The following is a 27,512-nucleotide window of genomic DNA, read 5'->3' as shown; positions in this document are numbered from 1 at the left end:
AACCTGGGAGGTGGAGGTTGCAGTGAGCCAAGATCACGCCACTGCACTCCAGCCTGGGCGACAGAGCAAGACTCCATCTCCAAAACAAAACAAAACTAATTACTTTAAGAATTAGAACAGTTTATGACTGGTACATAGTAGATCCTCATTAGACACTAAAAATTATAATTACAATTGTTAATTATAATTATAATTATATGAGCAATTATTGGAAAGCTCTCACTCTTTCTAAAGAATTTGCGTGAATAAAGGAAGACTAATTTTCTCAATGTCTTTTTAGTACACTCAGAATTTTCGGTACAGCAAATAATTTTCAGTGAAGTCAAAATAATTTAGATAGTCTTCTCTTCATGCCCTAGCAGAAAATGTTCAGAAACAAAATGAAATAAAGAGACAAAGGAAAAAAAAAAACTGGCAAAGGGTCAAGTTTTGAGAATTGTTTTCAAGAAGTCATTGTGTTCAGATTGGTGGAGCAGGCTACTGTAAACCGTAAGTAGGAAATGAGAACCCAGTTGTAGGTTGATAAAATGGATGTCTTTTCAACTAAACAGATTGCTATCAGCCTAACAGAGCCAACTCATGTTCCTTTTCGGCCGGTCATTTCCTGTACTAAGTGTCTGTAAGAGCCGCCCATTTGGGTGTTTCTCAGGATTATAGGTTTTTAGGTCACACAGAAACCCTGGGGAACGCCTGAAAAGGCTAAACACAAGCAGTTACATTATGCACAAGCTGGATGACGTGACCCCACTGCTGCTTGTGGAGAGGGAGGCTGCTGAACCCGAGCTGGTGTGAGCTTCTCTTGCCGCAAGTCCACGGGTGGCCAGGAGCACGTGTTAGTCTGGTTAAGAGCTCTGCTCAGAAGTAGCCGCTGCAGCTGAAGGTTTTCAGGCGGGCTGAAGGCTGGGCCGCTTCTTCATTCATTTCAGAAACTTGAACAGTGGGCCTTCTACACACGCTGTCTTTGTCAGCCTCAGGCAGTTCCTCCATGGATGAGACACAGGGGCCTCTGGCTATGACTGTCCATCTTCTTGCCAACTCTGGGCACGGCTCGCTTCTGCAGAGGACTCTGGACCAGCTCCTGGATTGCATTTGCCCAGAGGTCCGGCTCTTTCAGGTGTCTGAACGGGCCAGTCCTGTGAAATACTGTGAAAAGTCCCATTCCAAGCGGTCCCGGTTTCCAGGGATGTCCGTGTTGCTCTTCCTGCACGAAAGCCCGGGAGAGCATCGGCTATTTCGCGTCCTGGACTCTCTCCAGCATTCGCCATGGCAGTGCTACCCCACCCAGGACACTCGGGGAAGGCTGTGTCCCTACTTTTTTGCCAATCAGGAGTTCTACAGCCTGGACAGTCAGATGCCCATCTGGGGGGTGAGGCAGGTGCACTGTGGCTCCGAGATCTTGAGGGTGACGCTGTACTGCAGTTTTGATAACTATGAAGACGCCGTCAGACTCTACGAGATGATCCTGCAGAGAGAAGCGACCTTGCAAAAGAGCAATTTTTGTTTCTTCTTGCTCTATGCCTCCAAGAGCTTTGCTCTGCAGCTCTCCCTGAAGCAGCTGCCCCCGGGAATGTCAGTGGACCCCAAAGAGTCTTCGGTGCTGCAGTTTAAGGTTCAAGAGATCGGCCAGTTAGTGCCTCTGCTACCCAATCCATGCATTCCTATCAGCAGCACCAGGTGGCAGACTCAGGACTACGATGGCAACAAGATTCTGCTTCAGGTATTTCTGTTTTGTCTCAGATCTTGTAGAGGCTCATGGAGCTGTGTAATTTTACATCGGAATGGGCCTAAGCTAGTGGTTCTCAGACTTGGTTGCACATTAGCGTCCCTTAGGGTCTTTCATAAATTCCCACCCCAGGGCAGTTTGATCCGAATCTCTGGGAACATCCAGGCCTAGGTAACTTTTTTACAGCTTCTTGGATGACTCTAATCTGTAACAGGGTTGAGAATCACTGATCTCATAAAATCTCATCTGACAGATAAGAAAGTTCAGATTCCATGAATTTGCAGCTGACACAAGTACTTTATAGTAGAATCAGACAGGATTCTACTACAAAGATCAGAATCTTATTAAAGAATCGGCCTTTCTCAGGCTTGCCATTTAAATGCCCATCAACTGTACCCCTATCCTTTGTTTACTCTTTGGGCTCAGGAATGTCACAAGCTCTTCTAATCTGACTTAAGGAAGTTGAAGTCATACTTATGTTTAGATATGGTTTTTTTAATTTTTAATTTTTTTATTTTTTAGAGATGGGAGTCTTCCTCTGTTGCCCAGACTCGAGTGCGGTGGTGCCATCATAGCTCCCTGAGGTCTTCACCTTCTGGGTTCAAGTGATCCTCCTGCCTTAGCCTCCTGATTAGCTGGGACTACAGGCACGTGCCGCCATGTCTGGCTATTTTATTTTATTTCTAGAGACGGGGTCTCACTATGTTGGCCGAGCTTGTTTAGGGATGTTAAGTTTGCAGTACTATTGACTTAATTTTTATTTTTTATTATTATACTTTAAGTTCTGGGGTACATGTGCACAAAGTGCAGGTTTGTTACACAGGTATATATGTGCCATGTTGGTTTGTTGCACCCATCAACTTGTATTGACTTAATTTTTAAGCATCTTGCATCACTGTCAAATTTTACCACATACCAAGTTAGATAGAATGCTTTCTTAAAAAAACTTGAAATTAAAGCCTTCCTTTGTAACCATCCTCGAAAACCTAACATAGCATGTATGTATTTAGTCATGATAGCTGCCGTGCATTGCCTTTCCATGGTATGTGAGCCTGGGCACTTAGTAGCTGTATGACTGTGGGCCTCAGTTTCTTCATTAGCACAATAAAGGCACCCGAGAATTAGCATCTTCCTCTCTCATACTTATTTACAGGAAATGACCTGACACTTATAAAGTACATAAGTGCCAAGAACTCAATCTTAGCTATTATTGTTCATATTATGCCCTATACTAAGGATTCTCTTAAATTGATAATTTTATTTAATACTTATAACAACCTATGAAGTTACTATTTTTCCCATTTTGGAGATAAGAAAACTGAGCTTTCCAGGGGGTCAGTTATTTGCCCAAGATAGGAAGTATCTATCTACCCTCAAAGTTCATGTGGTCAGCCACTGCTGTCCAGTGTATGTGTGTAAATGTGCAAGCAGGGGGATGAATGTCATGTTCACAGCAAAATATCCTGTGGCTTCTGTCCTTAAGAAGTGGTCAGAAGCTCCTTAAGGCCTATTGAATAAAGTAATAAGAGACTACAAGATGAGATGTCTTTCCATTTGGTTAATTTTGTTGTCATCACTTTGACTTGTTAATAAAACATGAATCATATTCTATATTAAATGATTTCTAAATTATTCACCTTCTTGCTCACATAAGGTAGACAGGCACTGTTTCTGTTAGTTGCCTATTATAAAACCCCATAATTTCCAAGGCATCTAAAATTTCTTTCAGTTTTAGCGACTCTCTAGTACTTAAAATCAACCTCATGGTCAAACAAAAATGTAATGTGTGTGTGCAGCAAGGGACATGATTTTAATCATTCCTGTCTTTAAGGCTGACTGACATTTTTGCTATGGAACCACAGTTTAAACAACTTAGTTACTTTGGAAAGTTGAGTCACATTTGGGGAGTGCAGAAGAGTTTTTTGGATAAAGAGAAACTCCATGAGTTGTATGAAAAGAGCCCTCTTCCTCTCTGGATTGTCCCAGGAGCCTGGCCACTTCTCAGGTGTGAATGGGGCATCAGCCCCTCACTCTTTTGTTTTTGAGACAGAGTCTCTCTCTGTTGCTCAGGCTGGAGTGCAATGGTGTGATCTCAGCTCACTGCAACCTCTGCCTCCCGGGTTCAAGCAATTCTTGTGCCTCAGCTTTCCCAAGTGGCTGAGACTACGGGTGCCTGCCAACATGCCCAGCTAATTTTTGTATTTTTAGTAGAGATGGGGTTTCACTATGTTGCCCAGGCTGGTCTCAAACATCTGGCCTCAAGTGACCACCTGCCTCAGCCTCCCAAAGTGCTGGGATTATAGGCATGAGCTACCACACCCAGCTGCCTCTCACTCTTGATAGCCCCCTTGGACATCACCTTTGTCCTGACCTCCAAACCTCAGGGACTTCTGCTTCCTCACTCCAAAACACGCTTTGATCTCCTCTTGTTAAGTCAATGAGTCTAAGCTTTTGCAAACAGAGTGGGAGATCGCCTTCTGGAAAATTCTGCTTCTGGTGTCATATAATAAAAGTGCCTGAGGAAAGTGTGTAAAGGCTCAGCCATAATCCAAAGATGACACATTGTAGCTCCCAGATAGCTTTTCATTCTTTGAATGGAGTGAATTTTTCAGGATAGAAAATTCTTGGGCGTGGTGGCTCAGGCCTGTAATACTAGCACTTTGGGAGGCTGAGGCGGGTGGATCACTTGAGGCCAGGAGCTTGAGACCAGCCTGGCCAACATGGCATATCCCCCTGTCTACTGAAAATACAAAAACTAGCTGGGCATGGTGGCGCGCACCCGTAGTCCCAGCTACTCGGGAGGCTGAAGCAGGAGAATCGCTTGAACCAGGGAGGCAGAGGTTGCAGTGAGCCGAGATTGTGCCAGTGAACTCCAGCCTAGATGACAGAGCAAGACTCTGTGTATTATTTTGTTTCACACTGCTGATAAAGACATGCTGGAGACTGGGAAATTTACAAAAGAAAGAGGTTTAATTGGACTCACAGTTCCATGTGGCTTGGGAAGCATCACAATCATGCAGAAGGCAAGGAGGAGCAGTCGCATCTTACATGGATGGTGGCAGACAAAGAGAGCTTGGCAGACAAAGAGAGCTTGTGCAGAAAACTCTTGTTTTTAAAACCATCAGATATTGGGAAACTCATTTACTATGAGTGAATTCATTCACTATTCACTTATGCCTTAAATAGCACCCCAATCACCTCTTGAATGCTTTGCTGCTTAAAAATTTCTTCTGCCAGATACCCTAAATCATCTCCCTCAAGTTCAAAGTTCCACAAATCTCTAGGGCAGGGGCAAAATGCCGCCAGTTTCTTTGCTAAAACATAATGAGAGTCACCTTTGTTCCAGTTCCCAATAAGCTCCTCATCTCCATCTAAGACCACCTCAGCCTAGACCTTATTGTTCATATCACTATCAGCATTTTTGTCAAAGTCATTCAACAAATCTCTAGGAAGTTCCAAACTTTCCCACATTTTCCTGTCTTCTGAGCCCTCCAAACTGTTCCAACCTCTGCCTGTTACCCAGTTCCAAAGTCGCTTCCACATTTTCAGGTATCTGTTCAGCAATGCCCAACTCTACTGATACCAATTTACTGTATTAGTTTGTTTTCACGCTGCTGATAAAGACATACCCGAGACTGGGCAATTTACAAAAGAAGAGGTTTAATGAACTCATAGTTCCATGTGGCTGGGGAGGCCTCAAAATCATGGTGGAAGGCAAAGAGGAGCAAGTCACATCTTACATGGATAGCAGTAGGCGGCAAAGAGAGGGCTTGTGCAGAGAACTCTCATCTTTAAAACCATCAGATCTCATGAGACTCATTCACTATCACGAGAACAGCACAGGAAAGACCCACTCCCATAATTCAATCACCTCCCACTGGGTTCCTCCCATGACACATGGGAATTGTGGCAGTTATAATTCAATATGAAATTTGGGTGAGGACACAGCCAAACCATATCACTCTGTTTCGAAAAGAAGAAAAGAGGAGAGAAGAGAAGAGAAGAAAAGAAAAGAAAATCCAGCCTAAACTTCCTTGGGTCCTGGGGAGAGGGGCTGGGTAGCGAGTCTGGCTTCTGTAAGTGAGTAGTCCAGGCCTTACACAGTGTGCTCAGGATCCAGATCCCAGCTCTGTTATCACTGTCTTGGCCCTATCCTCAGCCAGGCATCCACCAGGGTCGCCAGCTGGCTGCTAGCAGCTCTGAGGGTTACATCCTTCATGTGGATTCCAAGTGCCTTGCCCCACCATGGCGCAACAAAATGTCTGGACTTCAGTTAGACCAACTAGGATCAGATTCTCTTCTCTAAATCAATTATTACGTGCAGGAAAGTGAGATGATATGGATCAGTTTAGCCCCGAGGCAAAGGCTCTGCCTTCTACCCCTAGATGCTGTGTGGTGTTCTGTGGGACTCTTAGGGAAGGTTGTGGGTCTCCAGAGAAGATCAGGGCGGAGGAGACAAATACAGAGTGGTCCCAAATGGCTGATGTTCGGCAAAAGTAAGAAAATTACACCTATTAAAGGAAGAACCATAACCACAAACTAACCTCTCTGCAGACCATCCCTCCACATGGCCAGGATGGAGGCGTGTGTGCCGAAGACCTGAGTGTGAGGGGAGCTAGGCCGAGCAGGGGCAGTGAGAAAGCTTTCCTGAGTAGCAATGCCCAGATCTGCGTGAGCTGGGTGGCCCAGGAGGAATTAGCCAGTTGGAGAAGGGAGCAAGGGTGTCTCAAACAGGTGACCGTGGGTGACGATGTTGGTGTGGTTCTGCTTAGCAGGCCATGCTCAGCAAACTTCCTGAGGTTTCATGTGGCTGGAGTGAAGGGAGGGTGAGTCAGGGGAAGAGGATGGGCAGGTGGCCTGAGGCTAGATCAGTGGGAATGTGGTCAACCACTGGAATGTAAGTACCGAGAGTGGGGGGACCTTTTGGGCTCACTCCTGTGAACCTAGAACCTAAGGTCAGTGTCTGGCACATGGTAGGCAAAAACATCCTTCTACAAATGAACCCTGGCTAAGTAGCTTCTCTATTCTATCCTTGGTGAAATGAGCAGTCACTGATGAGTCCTATGAATGGAACTGACATGGATTATTTGTGTTATGAGGGTCAAATGAGAGAATATACGTGGTGGTGCTTGGTAAAGTAGAAGCTCCTGGAGACCATGTAACTGCGGTGCAATTGTGATCTGTGCATGTGAGAGGCTGTCAGCTGTCTCTGCCAGCGCACCCAGTGAGCAATGCATTTTCCACATGACCTCTTGCCATTGCAGACCGTCTGATGCCTCTCAGAGTCTAGAATGGGTGGTTTTGATGACAGCGATATGAGCGTATCAAATAGATGCTCAGTAAATGAATGTATGAGTACATGAGAAGGCAAGTCCATGTTTATTCATTCCTCAGAACTTTGTTGAGTTCTTGTTCTGGGCCAGACATTGTTTTTCCTTTGGCAGTTTTAATTCTGCTGTCTCAATTCTTAGTGGGTGCAAAATGATAGTGGGTTCAACCTTCCCTTTATTCGTTCAAACAGTCCCTCTGCTTTTCTCCCTGTGCTTTTGCCTCTGGTGGTAGTGACAGTGTCAGTGTGTTCTGGGGGAAGGTAGCATGGGTGATGATGTCCGCCTCTTTTTTTAAACCTCCTGCAACTTAAACTGTGCCCTCAGTCAAATAAGCTATTTTGTCAAATCAACCACATGCAGTATCTCTAGTCAACTACTGCTGGCTTTCAGCTTTCCACAGCTGAGACCCATGTCCAAAGTTGTATTTTTTGTACTTTTTATATATTTTTTTTCAATTTTTTACATTATGGCTCTTTTCCCCTGATTCACCTGCTGATGCATTCATCTCCTGCCCTCCCCCTGGCAGGGGCAATCCAAGGGTAGAGTCCATGACTTTGGTGTCGGGCTCTGGCAGACTCTGAATTCCAGGTCACTGAGTTAGCATTGGTGATCTTCTCATTCTGTTTGATGTACAGTAGGCAAACTTTATAAATTAAATGACAAACCTCCCTCAAAGCCACTTGAAATGCTCAGCAAGGTCTATATTTCATGGACCTGTGGGAGATGTGACAACCATGACCTTGTTAGCCTTTGGGTGGGTGCTCTGTGTGGGATCACACTGCCCTGGTGGTCTAATGAGGAGCTGGACCCTCCTGCAAGCGCCTGCAGTACCAGGCAGCCTGCGGGAAATGCACTGTAGAGCTGCAGCCACCCACCTTGTGTGTAGGGAAGGAGAAGGTGAAATTCACCGAGGATGTCAAGTAACATGGAGGAAGTGTGACTTGGGGGATTGACTGAATGGGCTGTAGCGAAGTATAGGGCTGGAGAGTTCAAAGGAGTTTAGAGAATTTTTGGTCCACTGAAAATGGGTGCAGGAGGACACAAAATGGGATTTGAAGAAATCCATTTATTATGGTGTTTAGAGAAGGGGCAGACGTGCTCATACCTATAATATATAATTTAGGACCATAATCCTGTTAGCATCAAACAGGACAGGTTGGAAGGGGGCTTGACTGACCACTTCAGAGGGGACTTCAGTTTTCCAGTCAAAGCCAGTGCAGTTTTGAAATAGGGAACTCATAATGGAAATAGGCGGTTAAATTGCATGGGTAGACTTGACTGAATTTGGCAGTAATTGGACATGGAGGGTGAAGAAGAGGAAGGTGATGATGAGTCTGGACACATTGGGCTTGAAGTGCTTGCAGGTCTTTCAGATGAAGGGATTCCATGGTCAGGTGGTCTCTGAGGGCTGGAACTCAGGAGGGGGCATGGGCTAGGGGCATAGGTGGAGTTTGTGGCTGAAGCCCTGGGAAGGATCAACATTACCAAGGAAGAGAGTGTAGAGAGAGAAGAGGTAAAGAGAGTGCCTGGAAAATGTGTGCACTTCCGGAGGAGAGGGAAGAAGAACCAGTGAGAGACACTGAGAAGAAGCAACCACAAAGCCAGGAGGACGAGGAGATCGTGGTGTCATGGAAGTCAATGTCGCTTGGTGGCTTTCAGTCCCTAAGATGTGGCTTCTCAGGTGTGCTACAGCAGGTCCTTCAGGTTCTGTCCTGGTCTCCTCACTGGGCCCCCAGTTGCTTGTGTGTTGCCATTGCCCCTGGAGAGATCAGCACCTGCTGCAGGCCCTGTGTCCTCCACCAGTAACTGCTGTTACCACCACTCCGGGCTTATGGAACCGTCCCCAAACACTGCTGAGACCAAGCTGTAATTTCAACAAGATCTTTCTGAAGAGTTGAGGACAAAGAGGTGGGGAAAAACCCCCCAAAGAATTCTAGGCCAGAAGAATAACTTACAAGCACCTCTAGATGTCGCTATTCTCAGAGCTCCCAGGCAAGCTATGGCCTTGAGGTTCCTCCCAGGTCTCCTCCAAGTCTTCTCTACCCCCTTCTCCTGGAGGTGCTCCAGGCCAAACTCACACAGTGAAGGAGGATGGTTTTCTCCCTTCTCTCTGAGGTCCACCTTCCAGGTCTTCTTTCCTTGATAAGGGTGACTGCTTCCCAAGTTGACTAAATGGGAAAGGTCACACACACCTCGCCTCCCACCACCATTGTTTGATGTTCAGTAGGAAAACTTTATAAATTACAAGATAAAACCTCCCTGGAAGCTAGAGAGGTTTTAGAATAGGGTGGTGTCCTATTCTTGTGACCTGGGCAGGACAGATAAGTAACAGAACAAGAGTACAACATCAATACAATCCGGGGTGTGCCATCTCAACAACACATGTTGGTTGCCGGCCATCCATTCTGGAGGCTTTTCCTGACTTAATCATAGGGATGAGCTGAAACTCATGCCTGTGTATCCTTCTTGCAGTCCTGGGGCCTCACCTCTGGATCTCCTGCAATCAGCACCTGAGCTAGAATCCACATAACTCTCCAAGACAGCCATGTGGGAGAAAGTCATGTGATTTTGAAAGATTTGGTTTCACACATACGCTCTCAATGGAGACCCATTTCTCAACTGAGACCCATTTCTCTAGACGAATGCACTGTCCTCTAGGACTTTCTGTGATGATGAAAATATTCTGTATCTGTGCTATTCAATATGGTGGCCATTCGCCACATGTGGCTACTGAGCATTAGAAATATGGCTGGTGAGACTGATGAACAGAATTATTAATTTTATTATATTTTAATAATTTAAATGGCCTTATGTGGTTGGTGACTGCTGTATTGGACTGCCCTGGCCTAGGTTATTTCTAAGGTCTCCTGCATCTTGAAGCTTCTGTAACTATACTGTGTATAGCCTCGTTGGTGACAAAACTTTATCTCTTATCTCATCTGTTGTTTTTTTTTTTTTTTTTTTTGAGACAGAGTCTTGCTCTGTTGCCCAGACTGAAGTGCAGTAGTGTGATCTCGGCTCATTGCAACCTCCCTCTCCCAGGCTCAAGCTATCCTCCTGCCTCAGTCTCCGGAGTAGCTGGGACTACAGATGTGCACCATCATGCCCGGCTAATTTTTGTATTTTTTGTAGAGACCGGGTTTTGCCATGTTGCCCAGGCTGGTCTCAAACTCCTGAGCTTCAGTGATCAGCCAGCCTCAGCATCCTAAAGTGCTGGGATTACAGGCATGAGCCACCATGCCTGGCCTATCTCATCTTTTTTCTTTGCTTTTTTAGAGAGAGGGTCTGATCCTGTCACCCAGGTTGGAGCATTAGTGGCATGATCATAGCTCACTGCAGCTTTAAACTCTTGGGTTGTAGTGATCTTCTCATTTCAGCCTCCTGAGTAGCTGAAACTCTAGGCATGCATTACCGTGCCTGGATAAGTTTTTAATGTTTTGTAGAGATGGGAGTCTTGCTGTGTTGCCCAGTCTGAACTTGAACTCCTGGTCTCAAGGAATCTTCCTGCCTTGGCCTCAAAGTACTGTGATAACAGGCATGTGAGCCACCGTGCCGGGGCCAAATCCTCATCTCTTAAGGGTAGAATTCAGTTCAATTTTTGGAAACAATCAAAAGATATTTAGCATTAATTGTATTGAGTATGGTACATAGTTGAAGAGATTTTAATATTATATTTTAAGATTACAACATATGTTACCTCCCTGTACTGAGACTATACTGACTCTCAAAGTCAGATTGCTAAAAAAAGTTCCAAAAATATTTGACACAATTATCAATCTTTTAAGTGCCTGTATAGCTTTTCGTAATCTACCTAAGGACAACAGATAATCTAATAATATGATATTATATGTAACATTTAATGAACATTTATATGCCAGCCACTGTGTTGTGTTGTTTCGTTATAAATATCTCCACTTTAAAGGTAGGAAATTGAGGTTTAGAAAGTTTAAACAACTTGCCTATAGTCACCCGGGAAGCAAGGATAAAGTCAAGTTTCAAACTCAGGTCTCTCTGTCTCCAAAGTTCAAGCTTTTAACTCTTAAACAATTTTTGTTTTCTTTTAAAAAGAATATTTGTTAATATATAGTGTTTTGATTTCCATTACAGTTTTAAAGAATATAGCACATAGAATTGATTGTTTAAAACAAGATAATTCAGCCTGTTTTAGATAATGTACTTCTTTTATTTCTAACACTGTAGCGAAACTTGATACTTTTTCCTCTTACCAAGTTTAATGACAGTTTCGCTGATGGCACTTTCCATTTCATATCTTAGCAAGATTCTAATAAGAGTAACCTACTGGATAAGGTTGCAAACAGAGTTTTTTAAAATTGCAAGATTACCAACGAACGTTTCTTTCTTTTTTCTTTTTTTTTTTTTTGTGACAAGAGTCTTGCTCTGTCACCTGGACTGGAGTGCAGTGGTGTGATCTCAGCTCATTGCAACCTCCGCCTCCCGGGTTCAAGCTATTCTCCTGCCCCAGCCTCCCCAGTAGCTGGGACTATAGGTGTGCGGCACCATGCCCAGCTAATTTTCGTATTTTTAGTAGAGATGGAGTTTCACCATCTTGGCCAGGCTCATCTCAAACTCCTGACCTCGTGATCCACCCACTTTGGCCTCCCAAAGTGCTAGGATTACAGGCATGAGCCACCGCACCCTGCCAAGTGTTTCTTTTTCATTAGAAACTCTTTTCCAGCTTCTAATTAAAAATAAGTTTGTTGGCCGGGCGCGGTGGCTCACGCCTGTAATCCCAGCACTTTGGGAGGCCGAGGCGGGTGGATCAGGAGGTCAGGAGATCGCGACCATCCTGGCTAACACGGTGAAACCCCGTCTCTACTACAAAAATACAAAAAAATTAGCTGGGCGTGGTGGCGGGCGCCTGTAGTCCCAGCTACTCGGGAGGCTGAGGCAGGAGAATGGCGTGAACCCAGGGGGCAGAGCTTGCAGTGAGCCAAGATCGCGCCACTACACTCCAGCCTGGGCGACTGAGAGAGACTCTGCCTTAAAAAAAAAAAAAAAAAAAAAAAAAGTTTGTTGACAAGTATTGGGGGAATCTTTCCTCCAACTGATTTAATTGGTAAATGTCTGAGCGGTGTATGTTCACGCCCGCTGGTGGGATTCCTTCCTATGAGGTTTCCCTTCTCTGTGGGCCTTGCTGTCCCATTTGTTTGCTCACTCGATGAGCTCACGGCGTTTTCAGTCTCTTTTCTGTTACCAGAGGCCCTCGTCATCTCCTTCAAACTCAACCAAGCAGCTTTTCCTTGGCTCGATGGCTCTGGTATCTTGCCGTCTTTCTACGCCTGGCTTCTCAGTTGAGCTGTCTGTTTTTGCCGCCTTTAGCCACAAACTGATGGTGCTTCTCCCCCTGCCATTCTGCACCCTGAGTCTTCCCCTAGGAGTTGATTAATCCACTCTCTGGAGGGCCAGCAGTGCTTGAAGATAAGACATCAGCAGCATTGGTACATGTGGGCCACTCCTGCCTTCTTGAAATCCTCTCCTCTGTGGGCCGTCATAACCCAGTTCTTTTAATTAAGGGGTTCATTCTCTCTGACTATTCCTTTTCTCTCTCTCTCTCTCTCTCTCTCTCTCTCTCTCTCTCTCTCTCTCTCTCTCTCTCTCTGTGTGTGTGTGTGTGTGTGTGTGTGTGTGTTTATTTCAAAGACTCAACTGTTTTTTCCTCTCTCTAAATCATGTTTTCTCAACCTTGGCACTGTTGACATATTTTGGATGAGATAATTCTTTGTTGTGGGGAGTGTCCTGTACATTGCAGAATGTTTAGTGGCAGCCCTGATCTCTGTCAGTTGGATGTCAGTAACACTGGCCCACTCACCCCCGAGTTGTGACAACCAAAAATATTTCTAGACTTTGCCAAATGCCCCTTGGGAGACAAAAATCACCCCAAATGAGGACCACTGCCCTGCACCGAAGATTTCCCCACTGAGGTTACGAAATAAAAATCACCTTGTGGGGTTGGTTATCACTTTTGTTCAACTTAATCGTGTGCTTGAATTTCCTCTATCTCTTGAGGTTTTAGCCTCTTTCCTACTCCCTATAAGACCATTTAAACATAATGTCTCATCCCCATCCCAGACTCAATCCAGGCAAAACCAAGTCATCATCTGCAGCCCTCCTCTCCCCGCCCCCTACTTCTCCAGCTCCGTTCATTCTTCTCCCAGTTGCCCAGGTTTTGAAACACCAGTTGTTTTTAAAGCCTCCTTTTTTTCTCAGAACCCCCACATCCAACCAGTCCCCAGCTGTTCTAATTTTCCTTGGGAGTCATTTCTGCTTCCTGCCTTCCTGCTTTAAGCCCACGTTGCTTCAAACGCACATTATTTTTACAGCATTATAATGCCTTCACCCTGGCTCCAGGCATTCTGTTTCATCCTGCACAGTGCTATCAAAATACATTTTTAAATGACTGCCAAATTTATGTTCCTTCTCAGTTCAATAACAAAAGGTGAGAAAATCAAATTAAAATGCCCCTGCCTGGCTTTAAAGACCTTCACATCAGACTCCTACTAGAATCTCCCTTTGCAGGCCAGTTGTGGTGGCTCATGCCTGTAATCCCAGCACTTTGGGAGGCCGAGGCAGGCGGATCACTTGAGGCCAGCAGTTTGAGACCAGCCTGGCCAACATGGTGAAACCCCATCTCTACTAAAAATATAAACATTAGCTGGGTGTGGTGGCGCCTGCCTGTACTCCCAGCTACATGGGAGGCTGAGGCGGAGAATTGGTTGAGCCTGGGAAGTGGAGGCTGCAGTAAGCTGAGATCGTGCCACAGCACTCCAGCCTGGGCAATAGAGCGAGACTCCATCTCAAAAAATAATAAAAAAAAGAATCTCCCTTTGCCGCCTCACTTCTTCACCATCCCAGCCTTCTTACCCTCCTCTTCCCCCCAGAGCTCTGGGCTCACTCCCACACCTTTGCTTTCTATATTTTATGTATTGTGGTAAAATATGTGAGACAGAAACTTACCATTTTCACCTTTTAAAAAAAATTTAGGAAGCCTTCTTTCTTTAAAAAAATTGTGGTAAAATACACATAACAATACATTTACCATCTTAACTATTTTTCGAGGGTATGATTCAGTGGCATTAAGCACATTCACAGTATTGTGAGACCATCACCACTATCCATTTCCAGAACTTTCTTGTCATCCCAAACAGAAACTCTGTACCCATTAAATCAAACTCACCGTTGTCCCCTGCCCTTGGTAGCCTCGATTCTACTTTCTGTCTCTATGAGTTTGCCTATTCTTGGTACCTCATATAAATGAAATCATACAATATTTGTCTCTTTGTGTTTGACTTCACTTACCATGATGTTTTCAAGGTTAATCAGTGCTGTAGCATTTATTACAATTTCATTTACTTTTATGGCTGATTACTATTCCACGATATGTTTATCTGTATCCGTGCGTTGCCTGAGCTACTCCTTATCCAAGGATGCCTTTCATTTAATCTTCAATTATCCAATTTTAAGGCTCTGATCAAATTCCACTTCCTCTTTGAAACCTCCCATGAAGCTCAAGGGCACATTAATTCCCATTCCTAACTAGAACATTTCATACCTAAATCTTTGTAACACGTAACTGATTATATATTTTCCCGTTCTTGTATTTTATAATGTGGGACTTTATGACTCTCCTTCTCTTTTCAGTATTTTATTACACATGTTTATTTCCGGTCGAGTACTTGGCAGATAGCTGCTTCTGAAATACTTGTTGATTGACTGACTACTTGTTTTCAGGAAATAAGTTTATCTCTTAAAGAAGGTATATACAGAAACTGGTTTGGCATAAGCAAGCATGTGTTTCATTTTGTTTTATCAACAGATATTTAGCTATATTTGTTTTTTTTTCTTTATTAGCCATTTAAAATAAAAGAACATAGTGGCTCTGCAAGTAAGTAATTTATGTTCTTCTTCTCTAGCATTTCTTGAGGGCTCCATGTTCTCATTTCTGAGTCTCTCAGCTGTACACTCTCAGGATCTATTAACTCCCTCTTAGTTTCTCTCATTCCCCTCCCATTCTCCAGCTCCACCCCCATCATACCCCACCCCCAACACACACACACTTCCACTTCTACACCCTCGCTCAATACTTTATGTTGCTGTGAAAGAGGCATTGCTCAGAGGGTCCTGCTATTATAGGAGAGCATGTTGCCATTGGTGGTTTTGGCCAATTGATGAAAATAAGTACCTTTCAAAGGATCAGTTAATTGCAAAGGTCTGGTTTCAATTCTTAAGTGAGCCTGGCACTGTTTAGAGGTTTCTTATTATTTACCTAAATTGTTTCCATGCAGTCATTTTTTTTCCCCAGTGTTGAAGAAATTCTCTCTTGCTATCTTCTTGGAATCACTTACAGAGAGAAACATTATTTTCCTTCATGATACTAGTCTGCCCCTTAACAGCTTAATCATTTTTCAATGATGTATATTTTCACTTGATTTTCAAGAGTTCAGAGTTATAAATGAGTGACCATCTTCCTGTTAATCACATAATGCTGATGTTCCTTGAACTTGAAAAACCTAGCTCTCAATCTGTAACATTTTACAAATATTTCTTAGAAAGATGATCTCAAAATGATCAGAATTCCTACAAATGCATTTCAATTTGTTTTTCAGCAAGAGCTTAATTCTCCCTGAAGGGATTCATCTCAATCACTCAGCATTATGTTTCTCCTGGAAATTCTTCATTCCAATGCCAAACATCTGCATTTCTATGTTAATAACCTTACACTCACTTTTGCCCTCTGCTTTAAGGATCTTAGACTTCTCTTTAAAAAAAGTGGACATTCCCCTCTCTTAAGAAGATTGCACAAATGTCTAGCCATAGTAATAAAAATCATTATGAATTTTCTTAAGACTTTATGTCCACCTAATGTAAAATAATTTGGGGCCTAGTTTATAGGTGCTACATTCTCATTCATTTCTATGTGCAAAAATTCATATTTTGTTAAGCATTAAGCTTTATTTAAAAATTCATATTTTGTTAAGCATTAAGCTTTATTTATTTATTTATATAGCAGATTTAGTGATTACTTATTGAATGTTAGGCACTGTGCTAGGCACTGGACATACGATAACAAAGAAGGTGTATATAACCCTGCTATTCCAGATTGCAAACTCTGTGGGAAGACACAGAGGAGTAAATAGCCAAGTACAAAATGGTGTGGCGAGTACTCAGATACGAGAAGTTCAGACTGCGCTGTGAGAGCTAGTAATAATACTAATGACGATGATAATAACAAACACATGCATGGCACGACTATCATTTAATCTTCACAGCAACTCTATGATGTTAGCACTTATTTATCTTCCTTTCCATATAAGGAAACTGAGGGACAGAAATATTAAGTAAGTGGTCTAAAATCCTACTGCTAATAAGTGGCAGAGTTGATATTTAGTGACACCTAAATCAGATTAGTGACATTGAGAAGGCTTCCTTCTCAATGCTGTGTAAGCTTGGAGCTAACAATGAGAGGAAGTTTCAGGAAAAAGGGCTAGGGGATGCACATCCCACATAGAAGAAATAATATATATGAACCCTGGCATAGGAAAGGGAAAATCATGTTCAATTTCAGCGTGTGGAGGCTGAAAGGGAGAAAGTGCTGAATTACCAGCGTGGTATAAGAAGAGGCAGACAGTAAAGGGGGAGGCAGGCCACATCCAAGGGCTTAGATTTTATCTTAAGAAGAGAAGGGCGTCATTGAAGCAGGACGACGGTGTGGTGATCCAAGGGCTTAGATTTTATCTTAAGAAGAGTAGGGCATCACTGAAGCAGGACGATGGTGTGGTGTGATCCAATCCTCTGGCAGAGGAGTGGAGAATGGATTTGTGGGAGGTGACAGCATCTGTGGGGACTTCCATTGGATGGCTATTGCTGTAATTCAGACAAGAGGTGATGATGGCCTGCTCCAGGGTGAATGACAGTGGGAGCAGAGAGAGTGGAATGTCAGCGATCTATAAGAGGAAATGTCCATGGGGACAGGTGGATGGTTGTACCCGAGGTATGGAGAAGGGTGACTGATGCTCTTCCTGGGGTCATGTGGGAGCTAATGGTGCCATCTTCTAAGAGAGGGAAAAGAGAAAGCAGAACAGACTTGGTGTGAGGAGGGAGATGAGTTCATGGTGCAGAAGATTTGGGGCATGTTGTGTTTGAGGGATTGGTGGCTAGAAGGCAGTTGGATAGGTAGATGTGAAGCTTAAGAGACAGATGAAGCTTAAGGGACAGATCTGAGGTGTAGTTACACTTTTGGGAGCCTTCATCATTTAGACGATAACTGAAGGCCTAGATGCCCATGAGATTGCCCTGGGGCAGGTAGAGTGAGAAGAAAAGAGGACCCAGGCCAGCTCTGAAGAACGAGAACATTAAATAAACCAACAAGGGAAGAGGCTCCCTCAATGGAAACGGAGAAGGGGTGGAGGGAAAGGTAGGAGAAAATCCAGTGGAATTTATTGGCCAAGAAGCTGAAGAAAAAGACTTCAGGATAAAGAGTACAGACTTCAAGGTCCAATTCTACCAAGAGCTCAAGAAATAATGAATGACAGGAGGGCTGATTGTAGATGACCTTGGCAAGAGCAATTTCAATGGAGTGGTAGGAGGGAATTACCAGCATGGTGTAAGAAGAGGCAGACAGTAAAGGGTGAGGCAGGCCACATCCAAGGACTTAGATTTTATCTTGTCAGTGGCATGGGCAGAGAAAATAAGGGGAGGTTTGTAGAAAAACGTGACTGTACACAAATTTTATATAGAGGTTTGACAGTGAAGGGGAGGAGAGAGAAACCTGGAGGGAAAGAGAGGGTGGAAAGAATGTGTTTTTAAAGACAGGAGACTTGAACAAGTTTAATTGCTCTTGGAAAGGAATAGGCAGAGAGAGAGAAAGAGAAGGAGAGGGAGAGAGATTAAAACATCCAAGACAAGAAAGTGGGAAAAATGAATAATTGATAGGTCGGGGTCACCAAGAAGGCGGGAGGTGATGGGAGTCTTGGCCCAGGGACCAGTCACTTTCACCTAGAGAGAATGGTGAAGCTGCAGGTAAGTTTCGCGGTAGCAGTGAGAGTGTTGCTAACTGGTGACAGCGTCTGCTTCCTTGATAATCTAGATGGTGAGACCACCTGATGAGAGAGAGCGGGGGCGATGGTGCTGCTGAAGATTTCAGGACAGTTTTGAAGGTTTGAACAGCTGCTGGGTGAATGGAGAGAGGTGACTAAGGAAGCAGGCAGACTGGCAGGTAGCCTGGGAGAGGCTGGAAACCATGCCATCATGGGGCACCCATTTCACAGACCGATGCGTTTCTGTGGCATCCTGAACACATGTTCAGAAAATGTGGGCAGGTAGATGGATGAAAGGTGGGGAGATTTTGTGGGAGTCTGTGACAGAATGGGAATAGTGAGGGGAGTTGGAGGTATTGGTGAAGAAATGGTTGAAGTGATAGTCTTTGGACTCAAATTGACTCTGAAAGGCAGTGTGGATGGGAGGGGCTGACAGGGAGAAGCTGGGGATTGAGAGTGTTGATGTTGAAGAGCAGATGTGATGGGGAATTGAGTGCCGGAGCCCGTGGCCTCAGAATGCCTGGCTTAAATAGAATCTTTCAAAGATGGGACATTTGCAGGTGGAGAAAGCCCAGTGGAGGGGCTGTGGGACTGGGTGACAGAGGGGAGTGGAGGGGTGAGCTGGGCTGGCCCAGGAGGGTGCTTCCTGGCTGCCCTGAGATGTCTCGGCACTGGTTGGGGCTTCAGGACCAATTTCATTATGATCTGACATTGATTTAGGTGGCAAGGGGTGATTACTCAGGCTTCTCTCTGTGTTCACAGTTGCTAGAGAATGAAATACAAGCCCCAGAGTCAAAGTTACTGATTTCTTTCTCCAGATTGGATGATCTAATATGAACCCTGAACCATTTCTGAGTATGGAAATATCCATGCCAGTTTCCATTTCTAGAAGAAAAAGATGTCATTGGGTCAATTAAAAAGGTACATTATGATACAAGGGTACAGTGTCAAATGATTCTCCAAGAGGCAATGATGGCAGTTGGCCCTTTGAAGGACTAAGGGAGTTTGTTCTCCAGGGGAAGGGAAACCCCAGCTGACATTTCGGAGATAGTATTTTTTCCTCCTGATTTTGAAAGGATAAGCAAATAGTCTTCATTGGAAAGTGAGAATTTGGGAGTGATTTGAGGTTGGGATAGGGAGAAGGCTTTACTTTTTATTTTATACATTTGTACAATGAAATTATTTTTATGGTGTAAATTACTACTTTTATAGTAAGACTTTTTTAAAAAAACAAACAGATGAAAAGGAAAGAAAGGAAAGGAAGGGCAGGAGGAAGGAAGGAGAGAAGGAAGAAAGGAGGGGAGGGAGGGCGGAGCTGTGGAATTAGAGCAAAGGGAAATGTAGAGAGAGATAGCAAAATGAAATTAGGCAAAGAATTTTTCAGAAATGTGGAGGAGGAGGTCAGGTGTATGTGATAAGAAACAGACTCACAGCGACCGCAAGTTAACTGACTACTCGAAGCCTAGCTTTTCTGGGTCCATGGCAGTAGTTCCGAAACTTCGCTGCACATTAGAATTACCGGGGGAGATTTATCAGCTCTGACAGCCAGGTGTACTCTGACCTGATGAAATCAGGAGGTCATGGGCTGGGAGCAGGCATCATTGTTTTTTAATGATCCCAGGACGTTCCCTTGTGCAGCAAAGTTTGGGAACAGAAATTTCTCCTATGGGTTTGCATAAGGACAGGTCCTGCGGTGCAGTGGGCATCCCTCCAACAGTGTCGCCCCTAGAGAGAGTATCTGATGCTGGTGGAAGCTCTCTTCAACACAGTCTGGGGCACTGCACTCAGCTGTGGTTCAGTGCAAGCACATCTGCGATAGGGGTTTCAGGTGTGTGTGGCTCTAATGAACTGGCTTGGCTCAGGGGTAGAATTTAGATATTCTAGAATAGTGGTTTTCAAGCTGGTTCTGTGAAGCCCTGGGGAACTAGAGAGGGGGTCCCGTAGTCAGAGGCTACCCTCTGTACGTCAACCAGGGCTGCTCTAATTAGATTGCTTCATATTTTGGGCTTCCAGGTAAGAAATTGTTTGGAAAAAAACTTCTTAAGATAGAGAGATGGCTCACTCCTGTCATCCAGCATTTTGGGAGGCCAAGGTGGATGGATCACCTTAGGTTGGGAGTTTGAGACCAGCCTGACCAATATGGAGAAACCTCATCTCTACTAAAAATACAAAATTAGCTGGGCGTGGTGGTGCATGCCTGTAATCCTAGCTACTAGGGAGGCTGAAGCAGGAGAATCACTTGAACCTGGCAGGTGGAGGTTGCAGTGAGCTGAGATTGCGTCATTGCACTCCAGATTGGGCAACAACAGCAAAACTCCATTTCAAAAAAAAAAAAAGGAAAGAAAAAAAAAAAGACAGGGAATCATTGATCTAGAACAGGGCTTGGTCAACTGTGGCCCGAGAACTAAAAATAGTTTTCTGTTTTTATATGGTTGGAAAAAAATTCATGATGCATAAAAAATATGAGATTCAAATTTCAGTGTTCATACATAGAGTTTTACTGAACACAGCCATTCATTTATATATTGTCTATGGCTGCTCTGCAGCAGAGTTGGATAGTTGGGATAAAGACCATATGGCCGGCAAACCCTCAGATATTTACTGTCTGGCTCCTTGCCGAAAATATTTGCCAACTTCTATTCTAAAAGAATCAGTGGAAGTCCTTGTTTTTTTGTGTGTTTGTTTTTGCAGCTTGGTAATATGCACCTCACCATTTCTATCAGAAAATTGAGATGTACTCTGCGTCATCTATACAAACAAATATGCTCTGTGTGTGTGTGTGTGTGTATGAGAGAGAGAATTTACTGATTTCTAGACCTGTTTTCTCACTGCCCTCATTTCTGCCTTCTTGCCTTGTAAGATAAATATGTATCATTATTTTTTCTCCCTTGGAATAGACTTTATTTTTTACAGCAGTGGTAGGTTCACAGCAGAATTAAGCAGAAAGAACAGAGAGTTCCCATATACAACCTTCCCCCCGAAAAGAGCCTCCTTTCCTGTCAACATCCTTTATCAGAATGGTACACGTGTTACAACTGATCAACCTACAACGACACATCACCATCACCCAAAGCCCATAGGGTACATTAGGGTTCATTCTCGGTGTCGTACATTCTGTGGGTTTGGACAAATGTATAAGGATGTGCATCCACCATTACAGTATCATGCAGAGTAGTTTCACTGCCCTAAAGTCCTCCGTGCTCCACTTAGTCATCCCTCCCTCCCCCCAACCCCTGGCAACCACTGATTTTTTTACTGTCTTCATAATTTTGGTTTTTCCAAAGTGTCATGTAGTTGGCATCATATAGTCTCTCTCTGTCACCCAGGCTGGAGTGCAGTGGTGCAGTCATAACTCAATTTAACCTCGAACTCCTGGGCTCGAGGGATCCTCCCTCTTCTGCCTTCTGAATAGATGGGACTATACGTATGGACCACACATCTGGCTAATGTTTTTATTTTTTGTAAAGATGGGGTCTTGCTAGTTGCCCAAGCTGGTCTTGAATTCCTGGCCTCAAGTAGTCCTCCCACCTCGGCTTCCCAAAGGGCTAGGATTACAGGCATGAGCCCAGATAGGCTTCTTTCAGTTAGTAGTATTTATTGCAAGTTCTTCCATATCATTCTTCTTGATATTTGATTAAGGGCTGGGCCAGGTAGGGATGGATCCTGGATACCAATTTCCAAGGGCTGTTATCAAAATGGAAAAAATTGCCTTTTTCCAGAAATCTTCTTGGGAAGAGTGTTGTGCATGGAATAGGATGCAAGGCTCCCAAGGGTCGAAGTCTTAAAGGGGGGTCAGTGAACTCCATCCTGTGGAGGGAGAGTGCAGTCAACTGCAGGGTGAGGGTTTTGCTGAGTGGGGTCTGTAAGTTTGTAACCAGAGTGGAATTGCTAAGGATTAAAACACCTAAACTTCCATATAAGTCGCGCCCCCTTTTTGTTTTCTCACACAATACCAGGCCTCTAATCTAAATAAATGGTGCCCCAAGAATTTAAAGAATATTGCTGCCAAATTATTAGCCGCCTGGAGTGGTCACGTCTTAGAATGGCCCAAGGTACGTATTTTTATTAGCATGATCTAAAAGAAGGATCACCAGCTTTGGAAGATTGAATTCTTACTTCAATCCTTATCTTAACTTTAACCACATGGTTTGGTGGCTTTCTAAATTTCTTTTTTTACATGGTTGCTAATAAATATATCATTTACAACATCCAGTGAGGTCACTGAATGACATCTGTGAATGTCTGCATTGTTTGAACAACTTGCTCTACCAGAAGTGTGGTGTTGTCAATTGGCCATTTGATTCCCAAAGTCTTACCCTTGTCAAAAACTTAATTTAGGGAGTCCCAAAGAGAGGTATTTGGAGCTGGGTCTGATTAGATATCTCATAATTATATTGTACTTATCACTTCAATTCAACCAAATTTACTGAAAGTCTGCTATGGGCATGGCATGGCAGAGGGTGAATAAGGCATAGTCAGCTCTTGGCACTTAGTTAATGGAAATTATGTTTCATATGTTCCCCCTTTCCTTTCCTGTAGGTCCAGCTGAATCCAGAACTTGGTGTTAAGAATGGCACCTTGGGAGCTGGCATGCTTCCCCTGGGCTCCAGGCTGACTTCTGTCTCTGCAAAGAGGACCTCAGAACCCAGGAGCCAGAGGAACCAGGGCAAGAGGTCCCAGGGGCATTCTCTGGAGCTTCCTGAGCCCAGTGGGAGCCCCACATCAGACAGGTGTGCCGGCACTTCGTGGAAAAGCCCTGGCCGGTCATTCCAGGTCAGCAGCCCAGCTATGGGTGCCCACCTGCACCTGTCTTCTCATCACCTTGAATCCGGGGCCAGAATGAAGGTCCTCAACCGGGAAAACAGCTTTCAGAAGCTTGAGGCCGAGACGAATGTTGACACTGGGTTGACCATCATAAATTCTGAACCCAGGCAGACTTATTTTGGCGGATTTCCAAGGGATTTACAGACCAGCCAGCCACCATTCTGCTTGCCAGCCTCTTCCTTGGGGGTGGCTACCTCCAAAAACAACAGTGTCCTTAAGGGAAGAGTCTCTCCTTTGCCACTTGCTGGCCAAAGGGACCTTGGTACCAGGAAGACAATTTCAGAATGTCTCCTTCATCTGCAAGTTCAGGGTGAAGAAAAAGAAGAAGATGAAGAAGAATTCTTTATATAGCATAAAATAAATGTGGTTTTCTAAAACACAAGATCAGACAAAATGTTCTAGAAATGGAGTACTGACCCAGAATCAGCCTGTTAGTTGTTCATCTGAGGGGGGCTGAATGCTCCCCATGCACAATCTGTATTGATTTTATTTCAAATGTTCAAAGTCTAAAGGTGCTGGGAATGATTGTTTATTTGCCATCACAGTCATAAGAGAACACAGCCAACACACAGGGAAAAAAACCGAATGCTTTTGTTCCCTGGAGATGCACTAACCCAGCTGGATGTGTTGAATCCAGCATCTATCAGGATAATTGCATTGTATGCCAATGAATCGGTATGTTATACAACACTAATTAGTGTCTGTAATTTGGTTTTAATTTTTGCTTAGGTTGCATAGCTCATCCCCCTGGACAATATGGACTATTTATTCTTGAATGCTTTTTAATTTTCATGTGACCTCTTTTGGTGACTAGGCCTTGTTCACATACCCTCCTTGTGATTTTGCCTTTAAAGTTGTTTGTATCTGGAGTGAGTGAAAATGCAAAGTGTTTTGAAAATTATAAACAGTTAATTTTGTTTTCCTGTTTAATGAGCCAAAATACTGGAAGCCAGAAAATCAGGTTAAACATGAATGCTAGGCTCTAGGGCTTTCCTGCTTGTCTGCTTCTCATTTGTTTCTGCAGTATGTCAAAGAGGACAGTAGTTCTTGTTACAAACCAAAGAGGAACATTGAGCACAGTGGGAAAATTGGACTGGTTGATCTGGCCACTGGAGCAGGACTTGGGTTCTTCTGGCCAGATTTTGACTCCCAGATTCCTTTACAAAATGCACTCATTCATTCATTTATATATGTTCATTCAATAAACATTTTATGAATACCTACATTTGAATAAGACATTGTGTATATGGTACATATACATTCTGGGGCCATGAAACCCAAAAAGTGTATATGGTTTCACTGCTCTGATAAATTCATTCTACCAACTTTTAAAAAGATACTGAATTCCAAATATATTCCTCCAAAAACTTTTTCCACAGTTGAGGCCCACACTGGCCACATAATGGTGTAATAAGCATTTGCAACCTGCAGATGGAGACTGGGCATATTATGAATTGCAATGGACAAATTCTCGTTGCCCATATGCTGAATTTTTTGGTTATGTCTGTACACACATTTTTAAAAAACCCGAGGCCTGTGTTTCAGTTCATTTATAAGGTTATTCAATTCCACGAACTTCACTCTCAGAACAGATGTTACATAAGAGTGTAAATGTTGATTTAGCTGGATCTTTTGGAGACTTGGAGACTTACTACACCTAACTAGAGACAGAGATGAGTTCAGTCCTAAAGTCAAATCTTGCAAAAGTGAGTCTAGGCTGATTTTGGGTGCTCTTCTCGGCAAAAGGGATAGAAACGGAGGAGAGTTGTAAATGGACAAAGACAAGACTCCTCAATTGATATTTTTTGTCCTTAAAACATCAACATATTCTCATTCCCATTTTGTCTCTCTCTCCCCTAGACTACAATTTGATTTTAGAAAATGGGATGAAGAGCTTAACTTTGGTATAGCTTTCTGTAATAAGAGTTAAAAAAGGAAGTTGAACTACTGAACTTTGAATAAGCACAGCAGGAAGAAGTTTTGAAATTTCCTTCCCACTTTTTTTTATGTTATCTAAATTTTCTTAATATAATACATGGGTAAGAATAAAAGTACCTGAAAATTATAAAGAATATTGAGAAATGTGAATCAGGCACCTTACAAAATTGACTTGTAAAATAATATACCCTTAAAATGTCATCTATTCTATCCTACTTGTATTATTCAGGGTTCCCTAGAGGAACAGAACTAATAGGATAGATAGATGTATATATGAAAGGGAGTTTATTAAGGAGTATTGACTCACACAATCACAAGGTGAAGTCCCACAATAGGCTGTCTGCAAGCTGAAGAGCAAGGAAGCCAGTCCAAGTCCCAAAACCTCAAAAGTAAGGAAGCTGATAGAGCAGCCTTCGGTCTATGGCCGAAGGCCCTAGAACCCCTGGCGAATCACTTGTGTAAGTCCAAGAATCCAAAGCTGAAGAACTTGGAGTCTGATGTTCAAGGGCAGGAAGCATCCAGCACAGGAGAATGATGAAGACCAGAAGACTCAGCCAGTCTAGTCCTTCCACATTCTTTTGCCTGCTCTATTTTAGCCACACTGGCAGCTGATTAGATGGTGCCCACCCAGATTGGGGGTGGGTCAGCCTCTCCCAGTCCACTGACTCAAATGTTAATTTCCTTTGGCAACAGCTTCACAGACACACCCAGGAACAATACTTTGCATCCTTCAATCCGATCAAGTTGACCCTCAATATTAACCATCACACTACTCAACACAGGAATTCAATTTACAACATGATGGGATGGAAATACCAGTGAACTGGGTGGGGGGGCCCGGATTTTGGTTTCACTTTTTAAATTTACTATTGATGGGACCTTGAGCATGTCAGGCTCCTTGGTCCTCTGTTGCTTTATCAACTGTAACAAAAGATTGGTAGGGGAATCAAGATGATGTATATGAAAGCATCTGGATTTCATGAAGCATTATAAATGTGTGAGTTTTTTATGATTATTGTATTATATTGTATATTATATAATATAGTGTATTATTAATACCATTGGTCCTTCGGACCCACAGTTTAAAAATATCATGAGAACAAAGGACTTCTTTTGAAACAAGTTTTAGTGAAATCAATGAGGCAACAAAAAATAAATCCACCTTTCTAAGATTTGTACTACATGTGCCATTTACTTTATGTTTCTATAGCTAAGAGGAAAATTATTTATAACAAATAATCAAATGCATCCCAAAGTTCAATAGAGATTATATACAACAGGGATAAACTATGAACTAGCTCAATCCAATTTATCAAATTAATTAGACTTAATTAAATTATACGGTATTACCTAAAATGTATAATGTGTCACTTTTTAAATCTGAAAGTCTTCTGATGATCAGAATACTTTATTTTTCTATAAATAAAATCCACATCTATTGTGAGTTCAGTCCTAGACTGCTGCAATAAAGCAGATATTGCAATAAAGCAAGTCCCATGAATTTTTTGGTTTCCCAGTACATATAAAAGTTATGTTTACAATATACAGTAGCCTATTAAGTGTGCAATAGCATTATGTCTGAAAAAAACCAATGTACATACTTTAATTAAAAAATATTTTATTTCTAAATGCTAATGATCATCTGAGCCTTCAACGAGTCATAATCTTTTTGCTGGTGGAGGGTCTTGCCTTGATGTTGATGGCTTCTGACTGATCAGGGTGGTGGTTGCTGAAGACTGGGGTGGCTGTGGCAATTTCTTAAGACAACAATGAAGTTTGCCACATCAATCAGGATTCTTCCTTTCTTGAAAGAGTTCTCTGCAGCATGTGATGCTGTTTGGTAGCCTTTTGCTCACAGTAGAACTTCTCTCAAAATTGAAGTCAATCCTCTTAAACCCTGCTGTTGCTTCATCAACTAAGTTTATGGAATATTCTAAGTCCTTTGTTGTCATTTCAACAATGTTCACAGCATCTTCATCAAGAGTAATTTCCATCTAAAGAAACCACCTTCTTTGCTCCTCCACAAAAAGCAACTCCTTATCTGTTCAAGTCTTATTATGACACTGAAGCAATTCAGTCACATCTTCAGGCTCCACTTCTAATTCTAGTTCTCTTGCTATTCTTCTGCTAATTGACAATGCTCTTAGTCACCCAAGAGCTCTGACGGAGATGTACAAGGAGATGACTGTTGTTTTCATGCTGCTAACATAACCTCCATTCTAGCCCATGGTTCAAAGAGTCAGTTCTACTTTCAAGTCTGCAGTTACTTCCTTCACTGAAGTCTTGAACCCCTCAAAGTCAATCATGAGGGCTGGAATCAGTTTCTTCCAAACTCCTGTTCAAGTTGCTATTTTGACTTCCTCTCATGAATCACAAATGTTCTTAATGGCATCTGGCATAGTGAATCCCTTCCAGAAGGTTTTCAATTTAGTTTGCTCAAATCTATCAGAGAAATCACTATCTATGGCAGCTATAGCCTTACAAATTAGATTTTTAAAATCCTAAGACTTGAAAGTAGAAATGACTCCTTGATCCATGGGCTAGAATGGATGTTGTGTTAACAAGCACGAAAACAACATTTATCTCTTTGTACATCTCCATCAGAGCTCTTGAGTGACCAAGTGCATTGTCAATTAACAGTAA

At 43.1% G+C, this 27,512-nt stretch overlaps 1 protein-coding gene across 2 annotated transcripts; it reads left to right on the top strand.

The window, feature by feature from the left end:
• The first annotated feature begins 625 nt into the window (after positions 1 to 625).
• Positions 626 to 26,495, top strand: FAM124B (family with sequence similarity 124 member B). 2 transcript variants are annotated; one of them, XM_004033286.5, is made up of 2 exons: positions 626 to 1,717; positions 22,647 to 26,495. In XM_004033286.5, the coding sequence occupies exons 1-2, from the start codon at positions 986 to 988 to the stop codon at positions 23,280 to 23,282; spliced, it is 1,368 nt and encodes a 455-aa protein (XP_004033334.1). In that variant the 5' UTR covers positions 626 to 985; the 3' UTR covers positions 23,283 to 26,495. The 2 variants fall into 2 exon arrangements, with proteins under 2 accessions (XP_004033334.1, XP_063551313.1); XM_063695243.1 differs by lacking the exon at positions 22,647 to 26,495 and adding an exon at positions 2,246 to 2,921.
• Positions 26,496 to 27,512: the final 1,017 nt, after the last annotated feature.

The sequence above is a fragment of the Gorilla gorilla genome, chromosome 11, assembly GCF_029281585.2.
Source record: "Gorilla gorilla gorilla isolate KB3781 chromosome 11, NHGRI_mGorGor1-v2.1_pri, whole genome shotgun sequence".
Taxonomy (NCBI): domain Eukaryota; kingdom Metazoa; phylum Chordata; class Mammalia; order Primates; family Hominidae; genus Gorilla; species Gorilla gorilla.
This window is presented reverse-complemented; position numbering and strand designations above follow the sequence as displayed.